The 25,399-nt window shown below is 57.1% G+C and overlaps 2 protein-coding genes and 1 pseudogene across 3 annotated transcripts; 2 read left to right on the top strand and 1 right to left on the bottom strand.

Moving 5' to 3' along the window:
• Positions 1 to 313: 313 nt before the first annotated feature.
• On the top strand, positions 314 to 4,392 carry LOC143683864 (cationic amino acid transporter 4-like). The gene is made up of 5 exons (XM_077160301.1): positions 314 to 610; positions 889 to 1,903; positions 2,200 to 2,843; positions 3,031 to 3,139; positions 3,233 to 4,392. Exons 2-5 carry the CDS (start codon positions 922 to 924, stop codon positions 3,409 to 3,411), a joined length of 1,914 nt encoding a protein of 637 aa, XP_077016416.1. The 5' UTR covers positions 314 to 610; positions 889 to 921; the 3' UTR covers positions 3,412 to 4,392.
• Positions 2,976 to 12,556, bottom strand: LOC143683865 (P2X purinoceptor 6-like; annotated as a pseudogene). The gene is made up of 12 exons (XR_013175680.1): positions 12,341 to 12,556; positions 11,470 to 11,620; positions 9,895 to 9,966; positions 7,848 to 7,923; positions 7,667 to 7,758; positions 7,483 to 7,562; positions 7,226 to 7,367; positions 6,999 to 7,108; positions 5,756 to 5,826; positions 5,624 to 5,703; positions 5,455 to 5,532; positions 2,976 to 5,375 (listed from the first exon to the last, which is right to left on the bottom strand). The product of XR_013175680.1 is annotated as a P2X purinoceptor 6-like (transcript).
• A 195-nt stretch (positions 12,557 to 12,751) lies between these two features.
• On the top strand, positions 12,752 to 24,989 carry LOC143682996 (uncharacterized). Its single transcript, XM_077159330.1, has 9 exons — positions 12,752 to 12,827; positions 13,018 to 13,073; positions 13,396 to 13,528; positions 14,514 to 14,720; positions 18,177 to 18,286; positions 19,163 to 19,278; positions 20,891 to 20,969; positions 21,850 to 21,945; positions 24,070 to 24,989. The coding sequence occupies exons 1-9, from the start codon at positions 12,752 to 12,754 to the stop codon at positions 24,202 to 24,204; spliced, it is 1,008 nt and encodes a 335-aa protein (XP_077015445.1). The 3' UTR covers positions 24,205 to 24,989.
• The last annotated feature ends 410 nt before the right edge of the window (positions 24,990 to 25,399 follow it).

Genomic DNA, 25,399 nt, shown 5'->3' with positions numbered 1-25,399 from the left:
CGGGTGCGGGCCCAGGGAGGGGGAGCGGGTGCGTGCGTGCCCTGGGAAGGGGGAGGGGTGCGGGCCCGGGGAGGGGGAGGGGCTGTGCGCAGGTGCGGGCCCCAGGGAGGGGGAGGGGGCTGTGCGCTGGTGCGGACCCCGGGGCCGGGGAGCGGGTGCCGGCCCGGAAAAGGCGAGCAAGCCGGCGGCGAGCTGGATGAGCCCTGGGCTGGGGGCGGGCCGTGCGCACAGGCGGCGCGCGCGGGCGGGGCGGGGAGGGCGGGGCCCGAGGGCGCAGAGTGGTGGCGGTGACGGCAGCAGCAGGTGGGTCACTGCGGGGATAGGCAGCGGCCCTAACCGGGCGGAGGCTCGGCTGCCTGGGGACAGGGTCGCAGGTGGGCCTTTGGCTCCGAGAGGTGAGCCGGACATCCCCTCGGAGGCCTGGGGCCCGGCGCTGGCGGCGGCTAGGGTGGCCCGTCTGAGCCCCGCCCCGGGAGATAGAGCCCCTCCTATTCCGGATCCTGGCGACCTGGCTCTGCTCCCGGGAAACCGCGGGTCTCCACCTAGCTCTCAGATCCCGGGCAGGGAGGATTTCCCACGTCAGGAACCCTGGGGCGTGACTCATCCCCAGGTATGGATGCACCAGATCCCCCTGGGGAGGGGGGGTGGCAGACAGACCCTCTGTGCTTCCCTGGGACCACAGCTACCCCCTCCAGCGGGCCCTGGCCCCTCGCTTCCCGATCCCAGCCCCACCCCCACCGGGTCCCCAGTGCCAGTGTGCCAGAACCCCTTGCCAAGGGACAGAGCCAGAGACAGGGATGGGCCGTGTCTGGGCCATCGGGGAGGCACTAGAGACTGCCGGAATCCAAGCTGGACAGCTGGTCACTCAGTCTCCTGGGACCCTGGCAGGTGGTGGTGGCTGCCTCCTCTCTGCTGCCTGCTATGGCCCGGGGACTGCCCAGCGCCGCCAGCCTGGCACGCTTCTGCGGGAAGCTGACCCGGCGGAAGCCCCTGGAGGAGTCCAGCATGGAGACGTCACTGCGTCGCTGCCTGTCCACCCTGGACCTGACCCTGCTGGGCTTAGGTGGCATGGTAGGCTCGGGACTCTACGTGCTCACAGGTGCCGTGGCCAAGGAGCTGGCTGGCCCTGCCGTGCTGGTGTCCTTCGGGGTGGCCGCCGTGGCCTCCCTGCTGGCCGCCCTATGCTATGCGGAGTTCGGCGCCCGCGTGCCCCGCACGGGCTCTGCCTACCTCTTCACCTACGTGTCCATGGGCGAGCTCTGGGCCTTTCTCATCGGCTGGAACGTGCTGCTCGAGTACCTCATCGGTGGTGCTGCCGTGGCCCGAGCCTGGAGCGGCTACCTGGACGCCATGTTCGGCCACCACATCCGCAACTTGACCGAGAGCCATGTGGGCGTCTGGCAGGTGCCCTTCCTGGCCCGCTACCCTGACTTCCTGGCCGCTGGCATCCTCCTCCTGGCCTCCGTCTTCATCTCCTGTGGCGCCCGTGTCTCCTCCTGGCTCAACCATACCTTCTCGGCCATCAGCCTGGGTGTCATCGTCTTCACCACTGTCCTGGGGTTCACCCTGGCCCGCCCGCAGAACTGGAGCGCCCAGGAGGGTGGCTTTGCACCCTTTGGCTTCTCAGGCATCCTGGCCGGCACCGCCACCTGCTTCTACGCCTTCGTCGGCTTTGACGTCATCGCCACGTCCAGTGAGGAGGCCCGGGACCCCCGGCGAGCCGTGCCCATGGCCATCGCCATCTCGCTGGGAATGGCAGCCACCGCCTATATCCTGGTGTCCACTGTGCTGACCCTCATGGTTCCCTGGCACAGCCTGGACCCAGACTCGGCGCTGGCTGACGCCTTCTACCGGCGTGGCTACAGCTGGGCCGGCTTCATTGTGGCCGCTGGTTCCATCTGCGGTGAGGGGCAGGCCCGTGGCAGATGGGGAAGGAGGCGGGGCGGGGGGGTCGGGGAAGGACACACACCTGCACTACAACGGGCTCTAACCTTAGAGACCTCCCAGCCTGCCACATGCCCGCCCAGGGCACTCGGCTCCTCCCATCGGATTCTCCCTGGGAGCCCGTTCCTGGGTGGGAGGTGACAGTCCCGGCAGCCCCCCCAGGCTCGTCGTGGGAGCCTGCTTGTGTCCTCGGGCTCAGGACAGCTGTCCGCAGTCCTGACCGGCATCCCCACCCCCGTCCCTGCTCTGCCGCAGCCATGAACACCGTCCTGCTCAGCAACCTCTTCTCCCTGCCGCGCATTGTCTACGCCATGGCGGTCGACGGGCTGTTCTTCCAGGCCTTTGCCCACGTCCATCCCCGCACGCAGGTCCCCGTGGTGGGCATCCTGGTGTTCGGCACCCTCATGGCCGCCCTGGCGCTGCTGCTGGACCTCGAGGCGCTGGTGCAGTTCCTGTCCATCGGGACACTGCTCGCCTACACCTTCGTGGCGGCCAGCGTAACTGCACTGCGCTTCCAGGACACCTCTCCGCCCGGCTCCCCGGGCCCCGCCAGCCCCAGCCCCGGGACCAAGGAGCCCAGCTCCTTCTCCGACCACCTCCAGCTGGTGGACGAGGACGGGCGGGCCGGGGCCCCCCAACCCGGAAGATTGCGGCCGGCCCTGAGGCCCTACCTGGGCTTCCTGGAGGGCCGTGACCACGGAACAGCAGTGGCTTGGGCCCTGGGCCTCCTGCTGGGCTCGGCCGTCACCCTGGGCTGCGTGCTCATCTTCGGGGACTCGGGCCTGCACCTCCCACGCTGGGGCTACATCCTGCTGCTCCTGTCCAGTGGCATCGTCTTTCTGCTCAGTCTCGCCGTGCTAGGGGCTCATCAGCAACAATGTCGGCAGGACACCTTCCAGGTACCCCCCCCAACCCATCAGAATGAATAAGGAGAACTCGGGGGTGGGGGGGAAGGGGGTGTGGCTGGGGAGGCCACCAAGTCTGCCCCTTTTTCCTGGCATGGCGCCTGGGCACCTGCTGCTTCCTGAGTCTTGGAGAGGCAGAGAAAGGAGGCCCAGCCCTGTCCTGCCGTTGCCCCCTTCTTAGATGCCCCTGGTGCCCCTGCTGCCAGCCCTGAGCATGCTTCTCAACATCTGTCTCATGCTGAAGCTCAGCTTCCTGACCTGGCTGCGTTTCTTTATCTGGCTGCTGATCGGTGAGTAGTGGGCAAGGAGAGGCCGGGTTTGCTGAGCGGGCAAGGCAGGCTGGGACCTGCCCCTCAGCCCCCTTCTGCACCCTGTCCCGGCAGGACTCGCCGTGTATTTCGGCTACGGCATCTGGCACAGCAAGCAGAACCTGCAGGGCTCCTCGGGGCTGGCCACCGCCCGCTACGTGGTGTTCCCCAGCGGCAGCCTGATGGAGACGGTGCAGCCCGTGCAGCCCCCGAGCCAGGAGCCTGGCAGCACAGAGCCACCCGCCGAGTCCTGAAGGCCGCCCAGTAGCTTACCCCTTCTGTCCTGGGCAGGCCGCTTGGGTTGGGGAGTCCCCAGGACCCCAATGCCGAGCTCTACATCTTCAGAGGGCGGTCCCGGGCTGGCTCCGGAGCAGTGGCCTCTTTGCCCAGCCCCTGTGACAAACTCCAGCTGCAGACGGGGTGTGGGAGGGCAGATCCACAATAATATCTGCTCGGCCGTCCACGTGTGGCCTGCTGCTGTGTCTGCGGTGGCTTTCTTTGTGGCACCGAGTCCCCACCTATCCCTGGGAACCAGGTGACGGTCCCCAGGCCACAGCAGGGACATCAAGGCTCTGCAAAGGGGTGACAGGGGACAGGCTGGGCCAGTGCCTTCTGCCCAGCTCAGCAGGGAGTCACACACACACACACACACACACACACACACACACACACACACTTACCAACACACACTTACATTTCCTGAGCACAGGCCATGTCTCCAAGTGCCAACAGGGCCCGTGACAAACTCCCGACATGTCCCCTGATAGCAGATCCAAGAGGCAGAGGCCCTAAGGAAGCCGCGTGGAAAGAGCTGTGATTTCCAGAGAGCGCTTGGCTTCCCAGGGCTCCAAGAGAGTGTGGCGTGTGCCCTGCAGCCTGCCCGGGGACGGTGATGCCCACATTCCCCTGCGGGCACATGCCTTACGTGGCCCGTGCCCACCCTGGCATGCACACAGGTGCATTTCCTGCAGTCCGCAGACCGAGACAATACCTCTTTCCAAATCCATACCTGTGTTTCCATTCTCCCAGGCTGCAGCTCTTGGCCGCCACGGCTCACTCTCTGCCTGCCCACTCAGGGGTTTCGAGGTGGGGGTTGTGTGTGGCGCCCAGGTATGAGGGCTCCCAGTGAAAGCTTGAGGCCCACCCCTGGCTGTGCCCTGTCCCCTTCCCCTGCCTGTTCCCACCCTGTAAAGACCACACGGGAAGCTGGTGGCTTCTTCAGGTTTTACTTTCCAGCCTTCTCTACCTGTGACATGAGCTTTCTCTGGGCCTATGGATTCCCCTGCCACAAACAGCCTCTAAGGATTGAGGGACAGCAGGCTCTGGGGATTGAGGCTCTTGGGATTGGCTGATGCCAGATGGCCAGCCCTGGCCACCAGGGGAATGTCGTCCCTTTTGCCACCCTGGAGGGGTCACCCCTGACCCCCTGCCCGCCCACCTGCCCTGGGACCCAGAGGGGCCCTGGTCCCTGCAGCCAGGTCTTGACCGTGGGTCCCAGGGCTTGGGGAGATTGTCCAGCAGGCTGCACTGGGGCTGGGGGAAGGAACTCTAGAGCTGGAAAGTAACCAGGCGGCTGGGGGTCCAGGCCCTCCTCCTTCCATTATTCTTTCCAGAAACGCCTCCCGCCTGCGGTCAGGGCCTCCCACGTGCAGTGCCCGAGGCTGGGGTAGGCAGATGCCAGATAGGTTCTGTGTCCAGGGCTCGTGGGTGGGCCAGAGGAGGGAGCTGGGCTGGGGAATCACCCCACCCCCATTCTGCTGGATTAACGCAAAGCTGGGTGAGGCCTGCCCCAGGCAATGCAGCACCACAGCCCACTGGGTGGGGGCCCCAGGCAGCCAACTTCTGCACGGGGCCTCCCACTCAGGACAAATGGGGGAGGGGGGCCGAGAGCCCACAGCAGCTGGTGGACCCAGTGGCCCAGCCACCTGCATACCTGGCTCTCCCTTCACCATGGTTGCCTTGCAGGACTCTATGATACAGATGGCACGGCAGCTGCAGGGGGCCACCTGCCAAGATTAGAGGCAGGGGGCGAGGGGAAGGAGAGCCCCCTGGGCCTGCGGGGACCCCACAGCTGCCTCAGGCCTCCAGGGTGGGTCACCAGTGGGTGTCCCCCCGGCTCTGGGGTGGGCTGCATCTAAAGTCACTCGGCAGCCTGCTGCGCGGTTGCAAGAGCCAGCTCAGTCCACGCGGGTTTGATTGTCACCTTTGGGGCCTTCGCCTGCAGGACAAAGGAATGTGGGTGGGGTCAGGGCTCCCGACCACCGTCTGTCTGTGGGTGTCCGAGCTCGGTGGCTCACCTCCTTGTACTTCATCCTCTAGTAGAAATGGGCTTCTCCATCCACATACAGCAGCAGGAGATCACAAAGGAAGGTGACCTGGGGGAGGGGCAGGGCACATCCAGGTCTCGGCCACCAAAGACAAACCAGGAAGCAACAGGCAGACGGGCATCACCGGGGTGACACTCACCACGCCCAGCCAGGCCGCTTTGGTGCCCAGAGTGCTGGTGGTGGGGATAAGGCCGAACTTCCCGGCCTGCGAGAGTGAGACTCAGGCTGAGCCAGCCTCCCCCGCCACGAGTGGGACCCCACGCCATCAGGCCCATCCTTCCCTCCGGCCCCCACCAGGATATAGCCTCCACGCCAGGACTCTTCCACCAGTGAGTGGCCGTCCTGCGGATAAGAGGCACGGCGCCCTGGGGATCAGCTCTTCTGTCCACTGCAGCCTGTCCCTTCCATCCCATCCCATCCCAGAAAGCCTGGACCTCGGCTCTGTGAGGATGCTGGGGCCCGGAGAAGGAAACGGGACTGCCTCTCAGAAGCTCGTCTGCCTGCTCAGACGAAGGTGGGGACGTGGCGGAGGTGGGGGGACAGGAGGGTCCCTTAACAGACACACCAGCAGTGGGTATGGGGAGGGGCAGGGGGCAGACCCAGAGCTGGGAGACCCCACAGCCAACTCTTGCCTGGGAGCCAGGATGGCTCCCTGGTGGAGGGGGCATGTGTAGGCTGGGCCTGGAAGAAAGCTCTGGAAGTTTCTGGGGACTGGAAAAGAGGTGCTCTGAGCACAGGGCCTGGCCACCGGCATTTAGGGCTCTGTCCCCAGGCCCAGAGGCCTTGTGGGCAAGTGCAAATCAAACATGGGGGAATGACAGCAGGCCCCCAGATTGGGGTGGGAAGGGCTGTTCAGGTTACTCAAAGACATGACAATAAATGTCATGCAAGGCCCTTGATTGAGAGGAAGGGGGAAAGAACGATTAGGACTGTTATTGGGACGGTTGGGAAGATTCTGATATTGGATCCATTCTGCTTTTGCCCGATTTCTTGGGTATGTCCTTGGCACGATGGATCCCAGGGACCGAGTCCTTGTCCCCGGAAAATGCCAGACAGTGTCGAGTGGGCTGGGTCTGGAGGACTGCCCCTTGCTTCCACTCAATCTATGTAAATAAATCCACATCAGTCTGGCAGGGAGAGAGAACGAGACTGGCAAAATGGTAGCCGCCTGGCAACCCCAGAGGAAGTATCCATCAGGGGGGTGCTTCTGGAAGGAGCCAACTTTTCTATGGTGTCTTTGGAGCAGTTTAGATAAAATTTTGGAGGTGGGGTTGGGGGGAGGGGCGGTGGGTCCTGTGGCTTGGGGATGAGATACTGAAGGGAGGAAGTGGGGTTTGGGAAGGAGGTGGGATGGAGTCTGTGCCGAGAGAGGGGGTGCCTGCGGGCAGCACCCTCCCCACCTCTGTCCCCACCCCACTTCACCCCCACCCCACAGGGGGCACCCAGAGAGCAGGGCCTGGGAGCAGATGGAGAAGGAGTCCTGCGAGGAGCACCAGGTACAGCAGGGGCCACACCTGAAGTTGTAGGTCCTCTCCTGCAGCTGGAAGGCGTAGTGGGGCCAGCACTCAGGGTCCCTGGCGACCAGACCGCAGTCTCAGTGCACGCGGATACCGACAGCGCCGCCCTGCAGGCCGCGTGTGGCACTGCTCCACTGGGGCATTGGAGGTGGTGGTGGGCAGAACTCCCCAGCCCCCTCCCGGCAGCTCCCACCCCTCCCCAGGCCTGCTGGGGGTGGACTCACCAGCAGTGCCATGTCCTGGAAACCCACCCCGGCCGCCTCCACAAGGTCCCCAACGCGGAACACGGGGCAGTAGGGGCTGGAGTGAGGGTCATAGTGGCAGTACTTGAAATAGGCGGCGTCCCAGGTCTCCAGGGCGTTGGATCTGGAAGAGGAGGGCAGGATATGGGGGTGGAAGGGTGTCCCTGGGTGGGTGTGGGGGGGGAGGTGGGGACAGCCAGTTCACCACCCCACCTCTCCCCTCCCCTCCCCAGGCTTACTTGGAGAAGTCGAGCTTAGTAAACGTGACAGTGTTCTTAATGAAAAGTGTAAAGTTCTCAGCCTGGACCAAAGGAGCTTCCTGAGGGTAGAGGGAGGTGAGAGCAGGTCCCTGCAGCTCCCTGACACCCCCCCCCCCCGGGGGACCCTGCATGGGGCAGGAGGGGGAGTGGGAACAACTCACGCTGGCACAGGGCCACTTTCCACCGGGCACCCGCCGAAGATCTCACACGTCCTGTGGGTCCCGTTGAAGGTCACGCACTGGCCCGTTTTTATGCCTTGAAAACAGACAGACTCCAGGCCCTCAAATCTCAGGACCCCAACCCCGGCCCCACTGGAGGCCCTGTAGGGCAGAACCCAAAATTACCGTGGCTGTGTGTCCCTGTCTCCCCTTCCGGGCAGTCATTGTGGACCCAGCAGCTCGCGAGTGGGACCGAAGGGTGCTGGGGAGGGGAGACGAGAGTGCAGAGTCACCAAGCAGCTGGTGGAACCTGAGCTTCCCCATGTCCTCACAGGACACCCTGAGTTTTTTTGGGGGGGGGTGCAAAGAAAAGGAAGTGTCAGAAGTGGGAGGGCGAGGAGCCCTGCTTTCCCTCCTGCAGTTCTGTCCCCAGTGGGGATATCTGGGGACATTTGGGTAGACAGAGCCGGAAAGGGGACAGGCTCCCAGGAAGGTGTGAGCTGCCGGGGCTTTGTTCCGAGGCCCTGGTGGAACCACGCTGCCCAGAGTCACAGCACCAGGTGGCTGTCTCCTCCAACACGACCCAGTAGTAACCAGCGCGCGGCCTCCCCAGGTCCCACCCCGCAGCCTGGGTGGTCACTCCTGATGTTCAGAAAAGCGCCCACCTCTTCCCAGAACCCAAGCATGGCTCCCCACTGCTGTTTCTGCCCTGGCAAACAAGCCCAGCTCCTTAGTGGGGTTCACGAGGCCTTGAGTTGGGGACTCCTGCCCCAGGCCAACTCTAGCTTCACTCAGCAGTGCTTCATCTCCCATGGCTCTGGCCCAGCCCTGTGCCCAGCTATCTCACACCAGCCGGTTCCACCAGCTTCCCGATGTGGGAAAACCTCCCCTGGTTCTCCCAGCCTTCAGCCTCTGCCCACCCAGCCCCGTCACGGAGCTCCGCTACCGCGACTTGTGTCTATCTGAACAGGGGTCTCTGGAGGCATGGCAAGTCAAGTTTGGTGGCCCAGGCTGAAGGACCTGACACCATCTGCCTGTTAGGAGCTTTCGGATCCACTAGAGCACAGCCGGGAGACTCTCGCAAGTCGGGAAGCCAGGTCTGTCCGTTTGGATGAATCGCCTGGCAGGCTTGTGGCCTCACGACCGCAAGCCTCCCTGGGAACCGTGGACAAGAGGGGAGGGGAGGGGCCCCGACACAGGGAAAGGAGAATCATATGGAGTCCAGAAAGCACTGACTCACAGTGCCCCACAAAGTTTCAGGTCGGCGTGCAAACTGAACATTACCTGGACATCTGATCATTTTGGAAAGGGAAGAACATTTGGTTTCACTAAGCCTAAGCACATCCTTGCAGACATATGCCACCTCCATGGTGAATGGGCACCAACCACAGCCACATGTTCCCAGCAACTCTGGTGGGACCAGTTGTTGGGGTTAGGGGCACAGGTGACTAAGCTGTCACCATCCAACAAGTGATTCAATGTCTGGACTTGCTTAAGGAAAGAAGTTCTTGAAGCCTCTGTCCCACGTCCCCAGTGTTCACACAGAATGCACAAGCTGGGAAAGGAGAGGGAGTGATTTCTGTAGGAGATGCCCCAGGCAATGGGGTTTCAGGGGCAGGGGTGGGGGGAGGAGGGACTCTGCATCTGGAGGTGAGAAATGGACAAGGACAAGGTGGGCAGACCTGGCTCAACTGCAGCTGTAGTGAAAAACATCCAGAGGTCATAAGTGATCCTGAATGAAGCAGGAGCAAAAACGGAAGCTGCCTCGGGACATATTAATGGAGGCTGGGCCTAGAGAAAGGGGAGGTGGAATTCCAGGTTTGCTCAGACTTCTGTGCCCAACTCTGGGTATCAGGCTGAGCACCTGGCAAGGGCCCCGAGACAGGGACAGGGTAGGGAGCTGGGCCCTTCATGGGGAGGGACAATGGAGAGTCCTGAAGGCCCAGAGCTGGCAGGGCTAGGATCCATAGACCCAAGCCTGAATCCCAACCAACCCCGCTGACCCTCAGTCTTCTCTTCTTAAACGAGGATCATAGTCATTCCTATCATGGTCTTTGTGATTCATTATGCTCAGTTTTCACAGAGAGATTTTATCCCTGGGATACAGCAGGCACATGAGGAAACTTCATTTACTTGGGAAGGAGAAGAAAGAAGACAAGCGTGGTCGGTGGGCCCAGGGCTGGTGGGGACCCAAGAGATCCTCCCAGGCAGGGAGGCTCTCAGGCAGCCTTACCTCGGGGCATCTGCCCTGAACTTGGGCTGGTGTCACACGGAAACTGGTCACCAAGAAGAAGACATTTTCTCCCTAGGAGGTAAGTCCCGGAGTTGGCCCCTGCTTGACTCCCTTGACTAGGAGGCCACAGGTGGGCAGTGAGAGGGAAGGGAACCGTTCTATCTGGTCATCAACCCCCAAAGACACCCCCAGTGAGGGTGGTTGGGGCGGAGAGGGGATTTGGCTGAGCTTCTAGACAATTCCGAGCCATGGGAACTTCACTCGATGCCCACCTCTTGGGGACAAGTTTATTTCTCTCATTTCACCTGCATTTGCTCAACCAGAATTTTCCAAGAGTTTCCTGCTCCTAGGCACTGACGATAAGAGCTGAGTGGGGCTGGGGTCCCACACAGGCTAGTGGGGGCGGTGGACCCTTGGCTGGCCAGGGGAGCAGGTGGTGAGCTCTGCTCGGGTCTGAGGTGGCCAAGTACCAGAAGGATGGCTGGCCCCTCAGTGCTATGCATGTGAGCGCTGTGTGTTTATGGGGTGCATGACCAGGAAGGGGGTCAAGGGCTGGTGGAGGGCAGGGAAAGGTGCAGCAGAGGTTACAATATGGAAGGACTTTTCATCCCACCATCAAGGAAGGGGAGCCTTGGCGATGTTACCAGCAGGAGCCTGTGGGACCTGACAATGCCGTGTGTGAAAGCTCAGTCTGTCTGCTGCATGGTGTGCACCTGGACAGTAGGGAGTGGGTGAGAGAAGTCAGAGGGTCACAGAAGAACAGAGCCTCAGCCAGGCATGGACAAGGAGACTGGTAGGAGTGAAAAATGTTAGGAGGTGGCATTAACAGGAGGGAAGAAGGATAGGTGCTGTCTACAGGGCAGGCTGGGAAGGGCTTTCAGGGATGTGTAGGAGGTTTCCTTCACTCCTGCTGGCAGGAGTGAAGAAAATTGGGAGGCAGCATCTACAAGAGGGAAGGATAGGTAGGTACCAAGTCTGGGCATCATGTCTCACTGGATGAGGAGAGGCTCTCTTGGGGTGAGGGGGAGAGTGAGAGAGAGGATTTCTCTTTGGACACAGGGAGTGTGCATGCAGAAGGTAGCTGAGGCTCAGGGCAGGTGGTCGTTGGGACTTCAGTCTGGGTATCAGCAGAACGGAAGGTGTAGCTAAGGTTACAGAAGAACGGGGTAGAGGAGAGGGGGATGGGCAATGTGGCTCCAGAGGGACAGAGAGCAACTGGCTGCTGCTCCCGGTTAGGAAGAAGAGTATTAAGAAGCTCCAGGCCTCTCCCACTCTCATGTGCCTCAACCCCACCCTTAGGCTCAAGTCTTGAGTTCTCAGACACCCCATGTCTTTTCAGATGCAGGCTTTGCAACCTAGCTTCGGGACCCATTCTCTCACCCTGTGAAACCTCCCACACATCCCTGGAAACCCTTCCCAGCCTGCCCTGCAGTCAGCAAGACTCCCTCCACCCCTCCTCTGGCATCACATGCCTCTCTCTCATAGACATCCACTGCAAGAGCCTGGAGGGTTGGTGTCAGAGGTGGGAGCCCCCACCCCATACACCCCATTCGCGCCCAGCAGCGGGAAACCCACCTGTGGCGGCTTCACAAAGTCGGCCACGTCCCATAGCCGGTTCCCGAGTTCCTTGATCTGGGTCACAGAAACCCCTTTGAGTTTAGTGATGACGGAAATCTGGGGGTCCAGGTCTCGCTCTTGGTAGCCTTTTTTGGCCAGGAGGGCCCACCTAGGGGAGGGGAAGGCCGGCAGTGTGGGATGTTCCCGGCACACGGGAGCAGGGCCAGAGCTGGTTCCCATTTGTGCACCTCTCTCCTGAGACGCTCATGTGTCGTGGGCCTGTGTGGGGATACTGTCCACCCCCAACCTTGCAGTCCCATCACACTCACAAACCCTGTGGCTCCCTGTGTAGCACTCAATGCTTCAAGAGCCACCTGACTGTTCTTCAGCCTCGTTTCCTGCCCAAGACTCTTGCACAGGCCAGAAGCCCCAGCCAGACATTGGAGAGCCACCGTCCTCAGCCTGATTTACCCCACTGTCCTAATCAACTCCACCTTTGCCCACCGAGTCCCTTCCTCCCAGTTCTTAAAGCCCTCCAGACCCCCAGTTAGAACCCATGATCTCTTTTCGGGGGCTTTAGCACTCCAGCTTTCACCATTATTGGAAATGACCTCCTCCCTGGCTAGGGCATTTCCTGCAACAGAGGGGTGGCCACCAACCCTACTCTGTGCCTCAGAGCCCGACATGGGGCTGAGACAAAGCCCTGGAAGGGAGGCAAGGGACACACAGCCGGGCACAGCTCACAGCTTGCTTTTGCATCCCGCTGGCCTCTGGACTGACGGAGGTCCCTCCTTCTGCCCAGCCCCTGAAGGAACCAAACTCTCAACCCTCAGGCCAAGTGAGCTTGGCCACCACCCCATGGCCAGCCTGCTGGGGACTCGTCTCTTACCCCAGTACGTAGACCACAACCCCCAACTGCAGCAGCCTCTGTAAGGTGCCCACCCTCCGGTTCCTTGTCATCACATACTTCTCGGTCTTGTAATCCAGAAGCCCCCAGCTTGTTGTGGCCCCCCGGGAGCCCATGCTCCCAGCTCCTGCTGGCTGCTGGGCTGCATGAGTCAGCACAGCAGCTGCTGCCCCAGCCAGACGGAGGCAAGGCAGGATTCCAAACTGGGCCAGGCCAGCAGCTGTTAAAGGGGCACTGCCCCCCCCCCCACCAGGCGGGAGCCGGCCCCCAGCCCCTGCGGCCCTGGGTCTCCTCTCCTCTGCAGACTCCTTCGGCTGAACACAGGCTTCCCCAAGCAAGCCCTGTCTCTGTCCTCTGGGGTTCATTTTCTCAGGGATGGAGTGGGGTGGAGGAATGACAAGTGCCGCGAGAGGGCGGCATGGGGACAGCAGGAGCCTGGAGGAGGGCCCAAGGAGAGCTTCAGGAAGAGGTGACCTCTGAGCTGACACGCAGATTCTGAAGTTCAACAAGTGACAAGGCTGGGGAGGGACGGAGGAAGGAGTGTATGGAAAAGCTGAGAAGCTTGGGAGATGAACTGGGAGCCAAGGTAGGGTCCTGACCAAGCGTACTCACAGAGGGCTGCAGTGGGGTGGGTAACCCACCTCTGCAAGGGTCCCCAGGTCCTCAAGGGAGCACCCCAGAACTGAACGTGCAGCACCGTGGGCTGGGGCCCGAGGTAATCCTGGAGAGACTCTGGGGGCCGGGTGGGGTGGGGGGTCCAGAAAGCAGCATCCATAGGATTATCTATTCCCACCCTGAGTGAGTGCTGTGTCCATGGCACACTTCTCCAGACCCCCTCTGTGCCAGGCGAGTTCCATCCCCACATCTGGGAGACAGAGGAGTCTGAAAGCTTAAGGGCTGGGGAGCTTCCAGCCAGGGGGGTGGTGTCCTCCTGGGGCCTATGGGAAGGGGAGGGTCTTCAGTGGGGAAGCACAGAGTGGGCTGAGCCCTGCGAGCATGAGCAGCTAGCTGTGCCTGGCCCCTCTGCACTGTCCCAGGGGGCCCGGGCTCTGGGTTCAGCATTGAGCTCCCATCCGATCATCAAAAGGCTAAATCTGCGGGACAACGGGCTCTGTGTGGCAGTGGCTGAGGCCCTGGCAGCTGCCCTGAGCAGAAGCAGCTGCATCTGTGGTAGGTGCTGGGCCTGGGGCACGTGGCCAGATCCTGAGTCCTCCCTGATTCCTCCCTGTCCTCTAGGGTGCAAAGCGACCCTTCCCCCAACTGGTGGAGATAGAGGAGGGGCCTCATCACAGTGTGGGCTGGGGAGGGGGAGAGAGTCAGACCCTCTGTCGTGCACCCACTGCGGGTCACCACTCCCCGATCCTCCCGACCCGTCCCACCTCCCTCCCTCAACGTGGTGGATCCCCAGGGTGCAGTGCCTGGATGCAATACTTGGAGAAGGGGAAGGGATGAGCAGCCCCAGCGGAGGTGTGGTCTCAATTTCACAAACCACGTGGCTGTAAACAACAGGAATGTATTGTCTCTCGGTTCTGGACACTAGAAGTCCAAAATCAAGGGCTCAGCAGGGCCCTGCTCCCTCTGAAACCTGTAGGGGAGGAGCCTTCCTTGCCTCTTCCTAAACAGTACACTGGTCTCTGTCTGCATCATTACATGGCATTCTCTCCCCTCTGGCTGTGTCCATATTTATTTCTTCTTACAAGGACCCAACTCGTATTGGGTTAGAGCCACCCTAATCCGGTTCCTGCCTCTTATTAACTCAATCATGTCTTCAGTGACCCTATTACCCAGTGAGGTCACCTGCATGGGATAGGAACACACAGCCACCTGGGCTGGCATTGTCAGGCCCTGTAAGGGGGCAGCGAGGGCTTCCGTGGGTGGGTTAGGTTGCTGCCTGTGTCAGTAACCCACGGGGGGCTGCACACCACAGCAAGCTGGATAGTCCTAACCCCTTGAGAGGAAGGGGGGGCAAGCCCCGAGGGGCCGCACCCACACTACCCCAGAACAACCCATCTGCAAAGCTCCTGCCGCTGCCTGAGGCCTGGAAAATTGCAGGATGGAGGAGGGTGGGGCCCATGGTTCCTGGCCGCCCTGCTGCCTTCTCCCCATCTCACCCCAGCTTTGGGTCCCACTGACCGGGTGGTGGTATCACCTGCAGATGTGGACCTGTCGGAGAACCAGCTGGGAGTAGTGGGGGCCCGGGCCCTCTGTGCTGCCCTCGTGGCGAATCCGGCCATGCAGAGGGTGCAGCTGGCGGGAAATGACCTGGAGATGCAGGCGGCCAAGTGCCTGGCGGAGCTCCTGCTGCTCAACACGAGCCTGCAATCCCTGGACCTGAGCTACAACCAGCTGAATGGCCAAGCAGGTACCTCGCAAGCCCATCCACACCTGGGCACCTGCTGGACAGCACCTGTCAGGGGAGTCGAACCTCCGTCGTCACCTTGGTCTGCTTCACGCCCACCCCAGCCACCCAGACATCTCTGGGTGGCCTCTTGCTCTATGTGCTGGCCACTGATGTAACAGCTAGGGGGCCAGCCATCCACAAAAGAAAGTCCCTGGCTTCAAGAAACACAAGTGACCAAAACAATTCTCCATAATTGTCGGTGCTAGGAAAACAACAAACAGGGCAGATTTCTAGGGAAAAGCCAGGACCCTGCTATAGGGGGTGTGTTAGTTTGTAAAAGCTGCTGGAATACAACACACCAAAAACGGAATGGCTTTTAAAAGGGTGGGGGGATTTATTAAGTCGCGAGTTTACAATTCTAAGGGCATGAAAATGTCCAAACTAAGGCATCCAGGAAATGATACCGTGATACAAGTAAGGCTGTCAGCACGGAAGACAGGTGCCTGGCATGTGCTGGGATCTCTGGCTTCTCATTTCGAACAGCTTCCCTGGGGGCACTTTTCTTTTGCATCTCTAAAGGCTGTATGGGCAGGCTCTGTTGGCTCTAGGATTTTTCCAAAATGCTTCCTCTTAAAGGGCTCTAGTGAGCAACCCCACCTTGAATGGGTGGACACATCTCCATGGAAACCACCTAATCAAAAGTTACCACCCACAACTGGGTGGGTCACATTCCTTGGAAACAATGAAAATGTTCCCACCAAGCAATATTGAATGAGGATTAAAGGACATGGCTTTTCTGGGTTACATAATACTTCAAACTCACGTGGGGAGGGGTTGCCAGGGAGAACTCTGTAAAGAAGCTCCATTTAAATTGAAGTGCACAGGGTGAAAAGGAGCCAGCCAGAAAGACCAGAGGGAGGGCATGCGTGTCCTTTTCCCAGACTGATAGCAGTCTGAATGCATTATCGAGCCAGGGGAGACTGGCTAGGGTGTGGGATGGAGACGCAGCAGGGGACTTGTGTAGCTGCAGGTCATGTCAGAGACTTGAGCGTTTTATGACAAGTGGGATTCCTTGATTTCGCTTCTCTCTGGGGCCCCAGGACTTTTGCACGGGTTGTCTCCTTTACATCTCTGCCTGCCTCTCCCCAAATGTTCCAATTACTGTATGAATTGCCTGGCACTCTAGGTTAGAAATACAGATTTCTGTATCCTGCACCTGCTGAGCCCAACCCTTGGGGGATATCAGTCTTGTAAAGGGTGCCCCCCCAGAAGATTTGTCTGATTTGGAAAGTTTGGATCTGTCTCCAGCTGCTTAGAGTGGGGGGCGGGGGTGCCAATTTCAGCCTGTGAGAACTGGCCTTTCCAGAGGGCTAGTTTGAGAAGATTATTGTGGGGAAGTCAATCATATTAAAAGAAAGGCTAATTTCAGACTTTCAGCGGATTAACCATAGGTGTCCCTCTGGACCTGCACAGTTGAAGGGCAAAAAGCACAGAGGCCACGGATCCTTTTGCTTTTCCAACTGGGAATAAGGGGTGAAGGAGTTTGGGTCTCAGTTTCCTGTCTTGGTCCCCGGGGGCGTGGGGCTGCAGGTGCCAAGCTTTGGCAAGTTACAAAGGCGGAGCCGTTCAGCCGAGAAGGGGCTTCCCCAAAGAGTGAGGAACCAGTACCCTTCGCTAGCAGGGCTAGAAGTGTCTGAGGACAGGGGGAAGTACCCCTTATCTGGGATCCTGGGAGGGAGGGGCAGGAGCAAACCCCAGTGCTGGGCGCCAAAGGGTGATCTCTCGCGCCTGCGCATGGAGCTCTCCGCGGTGCTGAAAATGTTCTCAGGGACCGGGCCGGCTGGGCTCACTGGTTGTTTCTTTCCTTCTCTCCTCTGTGCTTGACTGGCCCGTGGACAGGGGTCAAGGCTCAGTCCCTCTACGGAGCTCCAGGCTGGTGGGAGAAGATCGGACAGGCCAGATCCTTGGAAGGGTGGAAGCCCAAGTAGAGGTGGACGTCCGAGGAGGTTTAGCTTAACCCTGCCAGGCAGGCAAAGCTTCCTGATGCTACGAACCCAGGTTAAAAGGAGGCGCTCTTAGCCAGGTCAAGTGGGAGTCAGCAGTTCCAATGTGGGGAAGAGGCTGTGCACAGTCCCAGGGGCAGGGGAGAGTAGAAGCAGGGGTTTCTGCTCCTTTAACATGTGAAATATTTCAGGTGGTCTTTTGTTTTTTTGTTTTGTTTTGTTTTACATATACACAAACACATGCCCCTTTCTCTAGTGTCACTGCCCCTCCCCACCAGAGCTACCTCTTGCTCAGTCTATAGCATGAGCCTTTCAACTGGTCCCGCTGCTCTCATCTCTGCCTCTGCCACCCGCCGAGTCCACCCTTTAAAGAGCCTCTAAAGCTCTTGCTGAAATAACAACTCAGCCTTGTCACTTCTTTACTTAAAACCTTCCTGTCGCTCCTTGAATCTATAGGATGGTGCCTGAGTCCCTTGGCTTAGCATTCAAGGCCTCTTAGCATCTCCCCAGTGCCCATCACAACTCCATAATTCCACACCCCCCCCCCCCCCAGCTTCCCTCTTCCGCACCCCAGCTCCATGTGTGCATTTCCACAAGTGCTGCATGCTCCCAGAGCTTTCAACCTCACACTTCCTCAGGCATGACGAATTTCTCAGTGTTCAGGATTATCTCCTGTCTCCTTACTCCCCTCACACCCTAAGGCAGGTGTTTTGGTTTGCTAAAGCTCCAGAATGCAATATAATAGAAATGGGTTGGCTTTTATAAAGGGAATTGATTAAATTGCAAGTTTATACTTCTAAAGCTATAACAATGTCGAAATGAAGGCATTGAGGGAAAGATACCTTCACTCAAGAAAGGCCGATGGGTCTGGAACAACTCTGTCAACTGGGAAGGCACATGGCTGGCAACTGCTAGGATCTTTGGCTTCTTGTTTCAAACAGCTTCCCTGAAGGCATTTTCTTTCTTCATTTCCAAACATCTCTGCCTGTGTGGGTTCTGCAGCTTTTTCCAAAATGGTTCCCTCATAAAGGACTACAGTAAATGACCCCACTTTGAATGGGTGAAGACTTATTTCCATGAAAACCACTTCATCAAAAGGTCCCACCCAAAATTGCATGGGCCACATCTCCACAGGTACAACTTAATCAAAAGGACCCCACACAACAACATTGAATGAGGATTAAGAACATGGCTTTTCTGGGGTACACAACAGTTTCAAACCAGCACAGCAGGGTTCACCCCACTCTTTTTGCACATCCCCCCATCTGTAGCCTATAATAGCTCCAACCGCATTCATTTGTATTTATATCTCCTCTCTTGGTGTGAGCTCCTTGAGGACAGGGCAGAGCCCGTGTTGGGCTTTTCCCCTAGACTCACATGCCCAATGGAGACCCTGGCACACAGGAGGCACTGGCATTGTTTTTTTAATCAATAAGCAGAGTGAATGAAAAGGTCTCTCTTGGTGTCTCTAAAGGAACAATACTTGGCCCAGCTCTGGCAGAAAACACAGGACTCATGGAGCTCAACATAAGCTGGAATCACCTCCGAGGTTTAGGAGCTCTAGCCTTTGCCTGGGGTCTGGAGGTAGGAGTTCCCCCTCCCAATCCCCCTTGGGCTGACTTTGCAGCTCTTCAGAAATGATTCTTCAATCTTTTTTATTATTATTAGAGAAGCTGTGGGAATACAGAATGATCATTCATAAAATACACTGCATTGGTGTGCTGAATGCATTTAATGCATTCAACAATGTGCCAATGTGCCATGCCCATTCCCGTCAGTTACAGAGAACTCCCACAGGTGAATGTCACACACCTTTTCCAGACATCACAGGTATTCAGATGGAAGGGGACATCCTTGCAGTCATCCCAGCTATTAATGCTGCCCTGAAAGAACACCCTTGCACTCTTGGGTGGCAGCACCCATTCTGACACCCGCTCCCTCAGATGTTGCGGGTTCCAGGAACAGGTGGCACGAGCCTCTGGCCAGGTGGCATGAGCGGCCTGCAGTGCTGGCTGCCTTGGGGGGGGTCCTCTTCAGACACCAGCAGCTGCTGCCTCACCCTCCTCCAGGGCCTGATCTGGGGGTTACGGCACACACAAACTCCCACCCCTCATCCCATCACAGTCCTCCGGCATGTTTCATCCACCTGCCCTATGCCGTGGGGTCCCTGTCCTTGAAAGGCTCCCGATTGGACATGGCAACTGATCATCATAGTTCTGGGTCCTGCTGCGGCATGGCAGACTCCCAGGCTCCAGTGGCCTCTGGGGGACATGTGTACCTGCCGCCCTCTCCTGCTGCCCACAACTAGCGGGGCCTGCGTGGCATTTTCCCCAGATGCCACCCTCTGTCCTGGAGCCTCACCCTTCTCTGTGCACTTTGGTTCTCCTGCATTCCAGGGCTGCGGCCTCCCCAGGCTTCCCCTACCATCAGAGTCCAGAGCTTGGCTCTTCTCTGTCCTAGGCCAACATCTTCATGAAAATCCTGAATATTTCCTACAATGGTTTTGGTGATCTAGGTGCCTCTGCAGTGTGTGAGGCCCTGAGAGCCAATAACGTGTTGGAGGAACGCAACATTGGGTAAGGAGCATGGAGGTGCTGGCCCCAGAGCATGGGGCTCTGGGATCCTGCTCTGTCCACCACCTTAACTTACAGACCTGCCACCACCCACCCGTGATGGGCCTCGAGCCACACCCAAGAGCACTCAGCTCTGTCCTTCTCACTCTAGTTCGCCATTTCTACGTTGGGACCCATAACTTCCACTGAAAGGGCAGGTGGGCGGGAATAAGAAATATCTGCAAAGGCCTGATGTGGAATGGGTGCTCCATGAGAGTTTCTCTCCCTTTCAGAAGCAGCAGGACCCTGACCTGTGGGTGCATGGGCATGCTCTGTGCAGCAGCTGGTTCCCAGGGGCCTGCCCTGTGTGACGCACTCCTCTAGGGCCGTGAGCACAGAGGGGAGTACAAAGGCAGAGGCTAGGGCAGTCATAGTTGCCTGGCTGAGTCCTCCCGTGGCTTGGGTGCTGGGTTGCTACTCGATCTTGCCCACATTTCCTCTTCCATGGAAGGAGCCGGAAGATGCTGAAATCAAGGCAAGGCAAGTCGAGCCAGGGTAACATGGCTCAGCAGTTACCCAGCAGCTGAGCAGGACAGAGGAAGGACACAGGGAGGGAGCTGGGTGACTGGCTGGCACAGGCCCTGTCTCCGTGATAGTGTATTAGTTCGCAAGCTGCCAGAAGGCAATATCCCAAAACTGGAATGGCTTTTAAAAAGGGGAATCCAAGAAGCTACAAGTTTGCAATTCTAAGTCTAAGAAAATGTCCAAACTAAGGCATCTAGGGAGAGGTACCTTCATTCCAGAAAGTCCGATGGGTCAGGCACACCTCTGTCAGCTGGGAAGGCACGTGGCTGGCATCTGCTGGTCCCTTGCTCCTGGGCTCTGTTGCTTTCAGCCTCTGTTCCTGTGGGGGCTCCTCACTTGGCTTCTCCAGAACTGGCTTTCATCTCTTGGTTTCCCTTGGCTCTCTCCAGGTTCTAACTTGCTTAACATCTCATGGCAACATCTACTGGGCTCCAAGCATCTCCAAACCTCCATGTTTCTGTTCTCCAAGTGTCATCTGTGTCAGCTCTGCTCTGAAGTTTCTGTCAGCTCTCTCTGTCGACTCTCACTTCTGAGCTTTCTCTAAAATGTCTCCCCTTTTCAAGACTCTGGCAAACTAATCAAGATCGAGCTGGAATGGGTAGGGTCACATCTCCAACTAATCAAAGGCCATGCCCACAATTGGGCGTGCCCCATCTCCTTAGAGATAATCTAGTCATGAATTCCCTTGCTGCAATATTGAATCAGGGTTAAAACATGGTTTCCTGGGGTATGTAATCCTTCCAAATCAGCACAGATAAGTTTGGGGTACCAGCTGGGGCAGAACCTGTGGGAGCATCTTCCTAGCTCAGCAGGCAGGGGAGGCACTGACCTTCTCTGCCAGGAGGGGTGCTCGGGTCTGTGTGTCCCTAAAGTGTGTTGGCTGCATTCTCTCCCTGTTTCACTGACCTCCTCACGATCCTCAGGTGAGAGAGGCTTGCAATGTGTATGCCACGGAAGCTCCTTGGGACCGAGACAGCAGGCAGGGGCGGGACCCTGGGCAGCGCAGGCTCTGCATGGCTGTTGGGACGCACCCCACTTCTTTCTCTTGCAGTTACAACCGCATCTCAGCAATGGGAGCTTTGAGCCTGGGCCTGGGCCTCCGAGTCAACCAAACACTGAAGATTCTTGTCGTGAGTGCTGGCCTGATGGGGGAGGCTTCAAAACGGACCTGCCCCCATGCATGTCCACTCAGCGATCTCCCCACCACATCTGCCCGGCCCGGTGGCAGAGATGCAGGAACATTCCAGAACCACATGTGCGGGCCTAGAGGAAAGGGTCTCCTCTGACCTGGCCTGTGCACGTTTTCAGACCCCTCCCGTTGATCCTTCCATCCTAGCTGCTCCCCTACCCACCACTGCCCTTCCTCTTTCGTATTTCATCATGCAGACACCCCTTGCTTCCCCCTCAGCTCTTCCTCTGGCCTTGCTGGTACCCAGAATTCGGCCAGGTAAAATAGGGGCTATAGCTGAGAACTCCCTGAGGACTTTCCTTCCTCCGGGGGAGGGAGCTGAAGAGCAGGCAAAGAGGGCAGTGAGTAGGGCGGGCATGGGGCAGGTCCACAGGGGGGGACCCTGTGCCCACAGCTGAACTCCAGGCCCTCCCACACGCGCCCCTCCCCTCCTGCCCTGAGCATGTATCGCTCACTCCCAGCTCACGGGACTCGCCACACCAGGTGCTCCTCCGCACCTGTGTGTGTGCTCCTTCTTCTCCTGCCGCAAGGCCCAGCTCTGCCCAGCTCATCTGTAAAGCTCAGCTCAGGCGTTGCCTGCACCCCATCCTTCCCACCAGCCTTCCAGAACCTTCCCGGCAAACTTGACATCCACCCTCTCCTTGCACTTCCCACACTGCATTTTTGTGATCTGTCTCCTTTTATTCCTTCCACTGAGAGCAGCAAACTCGACAAGGACAGGGGGTCCAGCGTGGAGCTGGACACTGGGTGGATGCTCAGTCCACCCAGAGCCGTGGGCCTGGAGCTCAGCGCCTCTGGTTTTGTGCAGGAGTGTCTCTTAGGTGTCCAGGAACCCCATGCGAAATGAAGGCTGCCTGGCGGTTCTCAAGGCTGTCCGGAATAATCCAGCATCAGCCCTGGAACTGCTGGATTTCTCCGTAAGGGCTTTTGATAAACCTCGTCTCTGGGCCTCCCAACAGCCCAGTGAGGTGACATTGCCTCCACTTTACACCAAAAAAAGTGGGGAGCGTGGAAATAAAGCACTCTGCCCAGGGAGGTGGTGCTGCGTCGGGGTGTGAACCCGGCCTCAATCTAAGACATGAGGAGCCTAATCCCGGCTCCTACCTGGTGGCAGCAGCCTGGGCTCACCTTCGTGACCCCTGCCTGATTTCTGCATTGGCTAGAAGAGAATAGCTGGTCGGTTGAGGGGTGTATTAGCTAGGGTTCTCTAGAGAAACAGAATCAGCAGGAGATATCTGTAAATATAAAATTTATAAAAGTGTCTCAAGTAACCGTGGGGATGTAGATTCCAAAGTCTGTAGAGCAGGCCACGAGCTAACAGCTCCAATGAAGAAGGTCCTAACGAACTCTCAGGAGAGGCTTGCTGGCTGAAGCAGGAAGAGCGTCTCCTCTGAATCCTTAAAAGACTTCTGGTGGTTAGATTAAGCGTCACTCATTGCAGAAGACACTCCCCTTAGCTGACTACAAATGCAATCAGCTGCGGAGACAGCCAACGTGGTCATCATTTAAGTCCGTGAAATGTCCTGATAGAAACAGACAGGCCAGCACTTGCCTGAGCAGACAACCAGGCACCATCACCTGGCCAAGATGACACATGAACCTTACCATGACAAGAGGCGCGATGTTCTGTTCACTGACGTTTGTTTAGATTTGCAGATTCTGTACTGCCAAGGCTGCTGGCCCCTCCACTTGGCCTGTACTGGCTGCAGGTGATGGATGGCCCTACAAGAGTCCCATGCCTGGCTGTGAAGGAGATTAGGCCTCCTTTTCATTCAATTTTGCTTTGTTTTGTATACAAAATGTCAGTCTTTTCTATATTAGGCAGTCAAACGTTAAAGATGGAAAGAGAGAATCCCACAATGCAAATTACTAAAAGAAAGCCTAGCTACAACTTCCTAGCCCTGATTTATTTCAACACAGGGTTGAGTCAAAAGCCTTCCCAGAGATGTGACTTCAGGGTTTGGGACAACCCTCACTGCTTCCCGCTAACAACTGCCTGGTCTCTGTGGGTGCAAAGCCAGGGGATAGCATGCCTTCTGCTCTAGGAATTCATCAGTTCTGAACCCTATTGTCCTAAATGAGATGAAGTTTATGTGATGTCATTCTCTCAAAAAATGCCCATTTGTTCGTTATAACGTATGAGGCTTATAGTAGAGTGGAAATAGCTCGGGCTTTAGAATCAGATCCAAGTTCTGGATGCATCTAATGTGGGATCTTGGACAAGATTCTGAATTAAAGACCAACACGAGTCTAGAGCCAGGGTCCTGTCTTCTGATTCCTTAACTGTTATTATTAGTCAAATTTGACAAACCCAGATTTTATCTTCAGTTTTGAGGGAGATGTGTATAAGCTATAAAGTTGAAGTAAAACTTTTCCCAGGGCTCAGCCTCAACTTGGTCTCTATGTAAAATGGGGTTTATGCCCAGGCCTGCCTGGCATAATGACCCGAGAGGGGGTTTCCTTACCTCCTTCCATCAGCCACTGAACCTTCCACCTCCGGGGTTCTGGCCACACATCACCTGCCATCTGTGTCTGCACCAGTCCCCTCATCAACCAGGTGCTGGGTTTAGCTGAACCGGCCTTCAGAATGATTCAGATGTAATCAGAAAACATCCTGAGGCCAATGAAAATGAGAACAGAGCATATCAAAACTTATCATGAAGACAGGGTGAGGTGACAGCCCCTGTAGGAAAGCGCCTGCATGGAGAAGTTCTGGCTCAATCCTAGTTCTCCCCACCCTCTTTGCTTTTCATTGTTAATTGAGGTTCAATGTCTGTATTGAAAGGGGCACCTAGATTAAGTAGAGCTGGATGGATTTCCACAAACAGCATACAGCTGCCTAACCAGCCTCCAGCCCAAGAAGGAGTGCATGTACCTTAGAAGCACCTCAAGTCCCTTCCCATCTGTTTTAATGATTTGAGGAGTGAGATTATCATGCACAGGATAGGAGTTATGTGTGGGTGTCAGTTCTTGTGAAACTACAAATAGTCACATTCTCAGAAGGTGAGACTATATCACCTTATAATGTGTTTTTTCCGTAGGATATCCAGGTGAAGAGAGAATTTATGGACCTTGCTAGCTCAGTGAAGACAATCCTTCCAGAGCTTCGCATCAAGACTGGGGCTTCAAGGGTGGAATACAAAAAAGCATTGCCGCCAGCCTCTACCAGCACCTAACTCTAAATGATCTGGGAGTGGGGCTTCCTTACCTTTTCCCATCAGCCACTTAACCTTCCACCTTGGGGGTTCTTGGCCTCACATCACTTGCCACCCCTGTCTGCAACTGAGTCCCTTCACCAGCCAGGTGGTGGGTCCTGCTGAGCTGACCTTCAAAATGACTGTTTCGGTTTGCCAAAACTGCTGGAATGCAATATATCAGAAAAGGATTGGCTTTTACAATGGGGATTCATTAGCTTACAAATTTACAGTTCTGAGGCCATGAAAATGTCCAACTAAGGCACCAACAGGATGATACCTGGACTCTGAAAACAGACTGCCAGCATCTGGGACACCTGTGTCACATGGAAAAGCACCTGGTCAGTGACTGCTGATCCTTCTCTCCCAGGTTTCATTGCTTTCAGCTTCTGGCTTCAATGGCTTCCTCTCAACTTCTGTGGGTATGTTCTTGTCTCTCAGCTTCTCTGGGACTTCTCGAGCTCTCTGTGCTTTTTATGCCTTTTATTGTTTCACAAAGGACTCCAGTAAAACAGGTCTGCCCCAACAAGAATGAATTTAAAGAGCACAACATTTTCTGGGGTACATAACAGCTCCAAACTCCCACAATGACTCAGACCCATGCCCTCCTCTCTGCCCCAATGCATGATCTGGTCCTTCATTTTCTCTCACTCCTTTAGGTAACATTTATTGAGCCCTTGTTATGTGCTGCTTGGGGATGCCCAAAAAAAGTCCTTGACTCCAGATGTTTGGGCTTTGATGAGCTAAAAAACACAATTAAAATAAAATACGCAATCAGCATTCCTAAACCCGACCTGTGAGAGTGCAAACTGACGCCTTTTTGAACGCGCTTTACCATTATGCCCGAGAGGCTTGAAACTGTCTGCGCCCTTTTAATCCAATTGTTTGATTAATTTGCTCTACAGAGATAACAAAAGCTTGATGCCCAAAGGTGTTTACTACAATGCTATTTATAATGATGAAAAATGGAAATCTCCTCAATGCCCAGTCACTAGGGATTGTGTGATTAAGATTTCGAACTTGGCAATCACCGAGAGCCACGTTTTTGAAGAACATTTAACTAGTGGGAAAATGCACGTGATTGTTAAATGAGAAAACCAGGATAAAAAAATCACAGGGTTTGTCTGGCAGTTCCTCAATCAAAGAGTTAAACAAAGGATCACCCTAGGACCTGGGA

The sequence above is a fragment of the Tamandua tetradactyla genome, chromosome 5 (assembly GCF_023851605.1).
Source record: "Tamandua tetradactyla isolate mTamTet1 chromosome 5, mTamTet1.pri, whole genome shotgun sequence".
NCBI lineage: Eukaryota > Metazoa > Chordata > Mammalia > Pilosa > Myrmecophagidae > Tamandua > Tamandua tetradactyla.
This window is presented reverse-complemented; position numbering and strand designations above follow the sequence as displayed.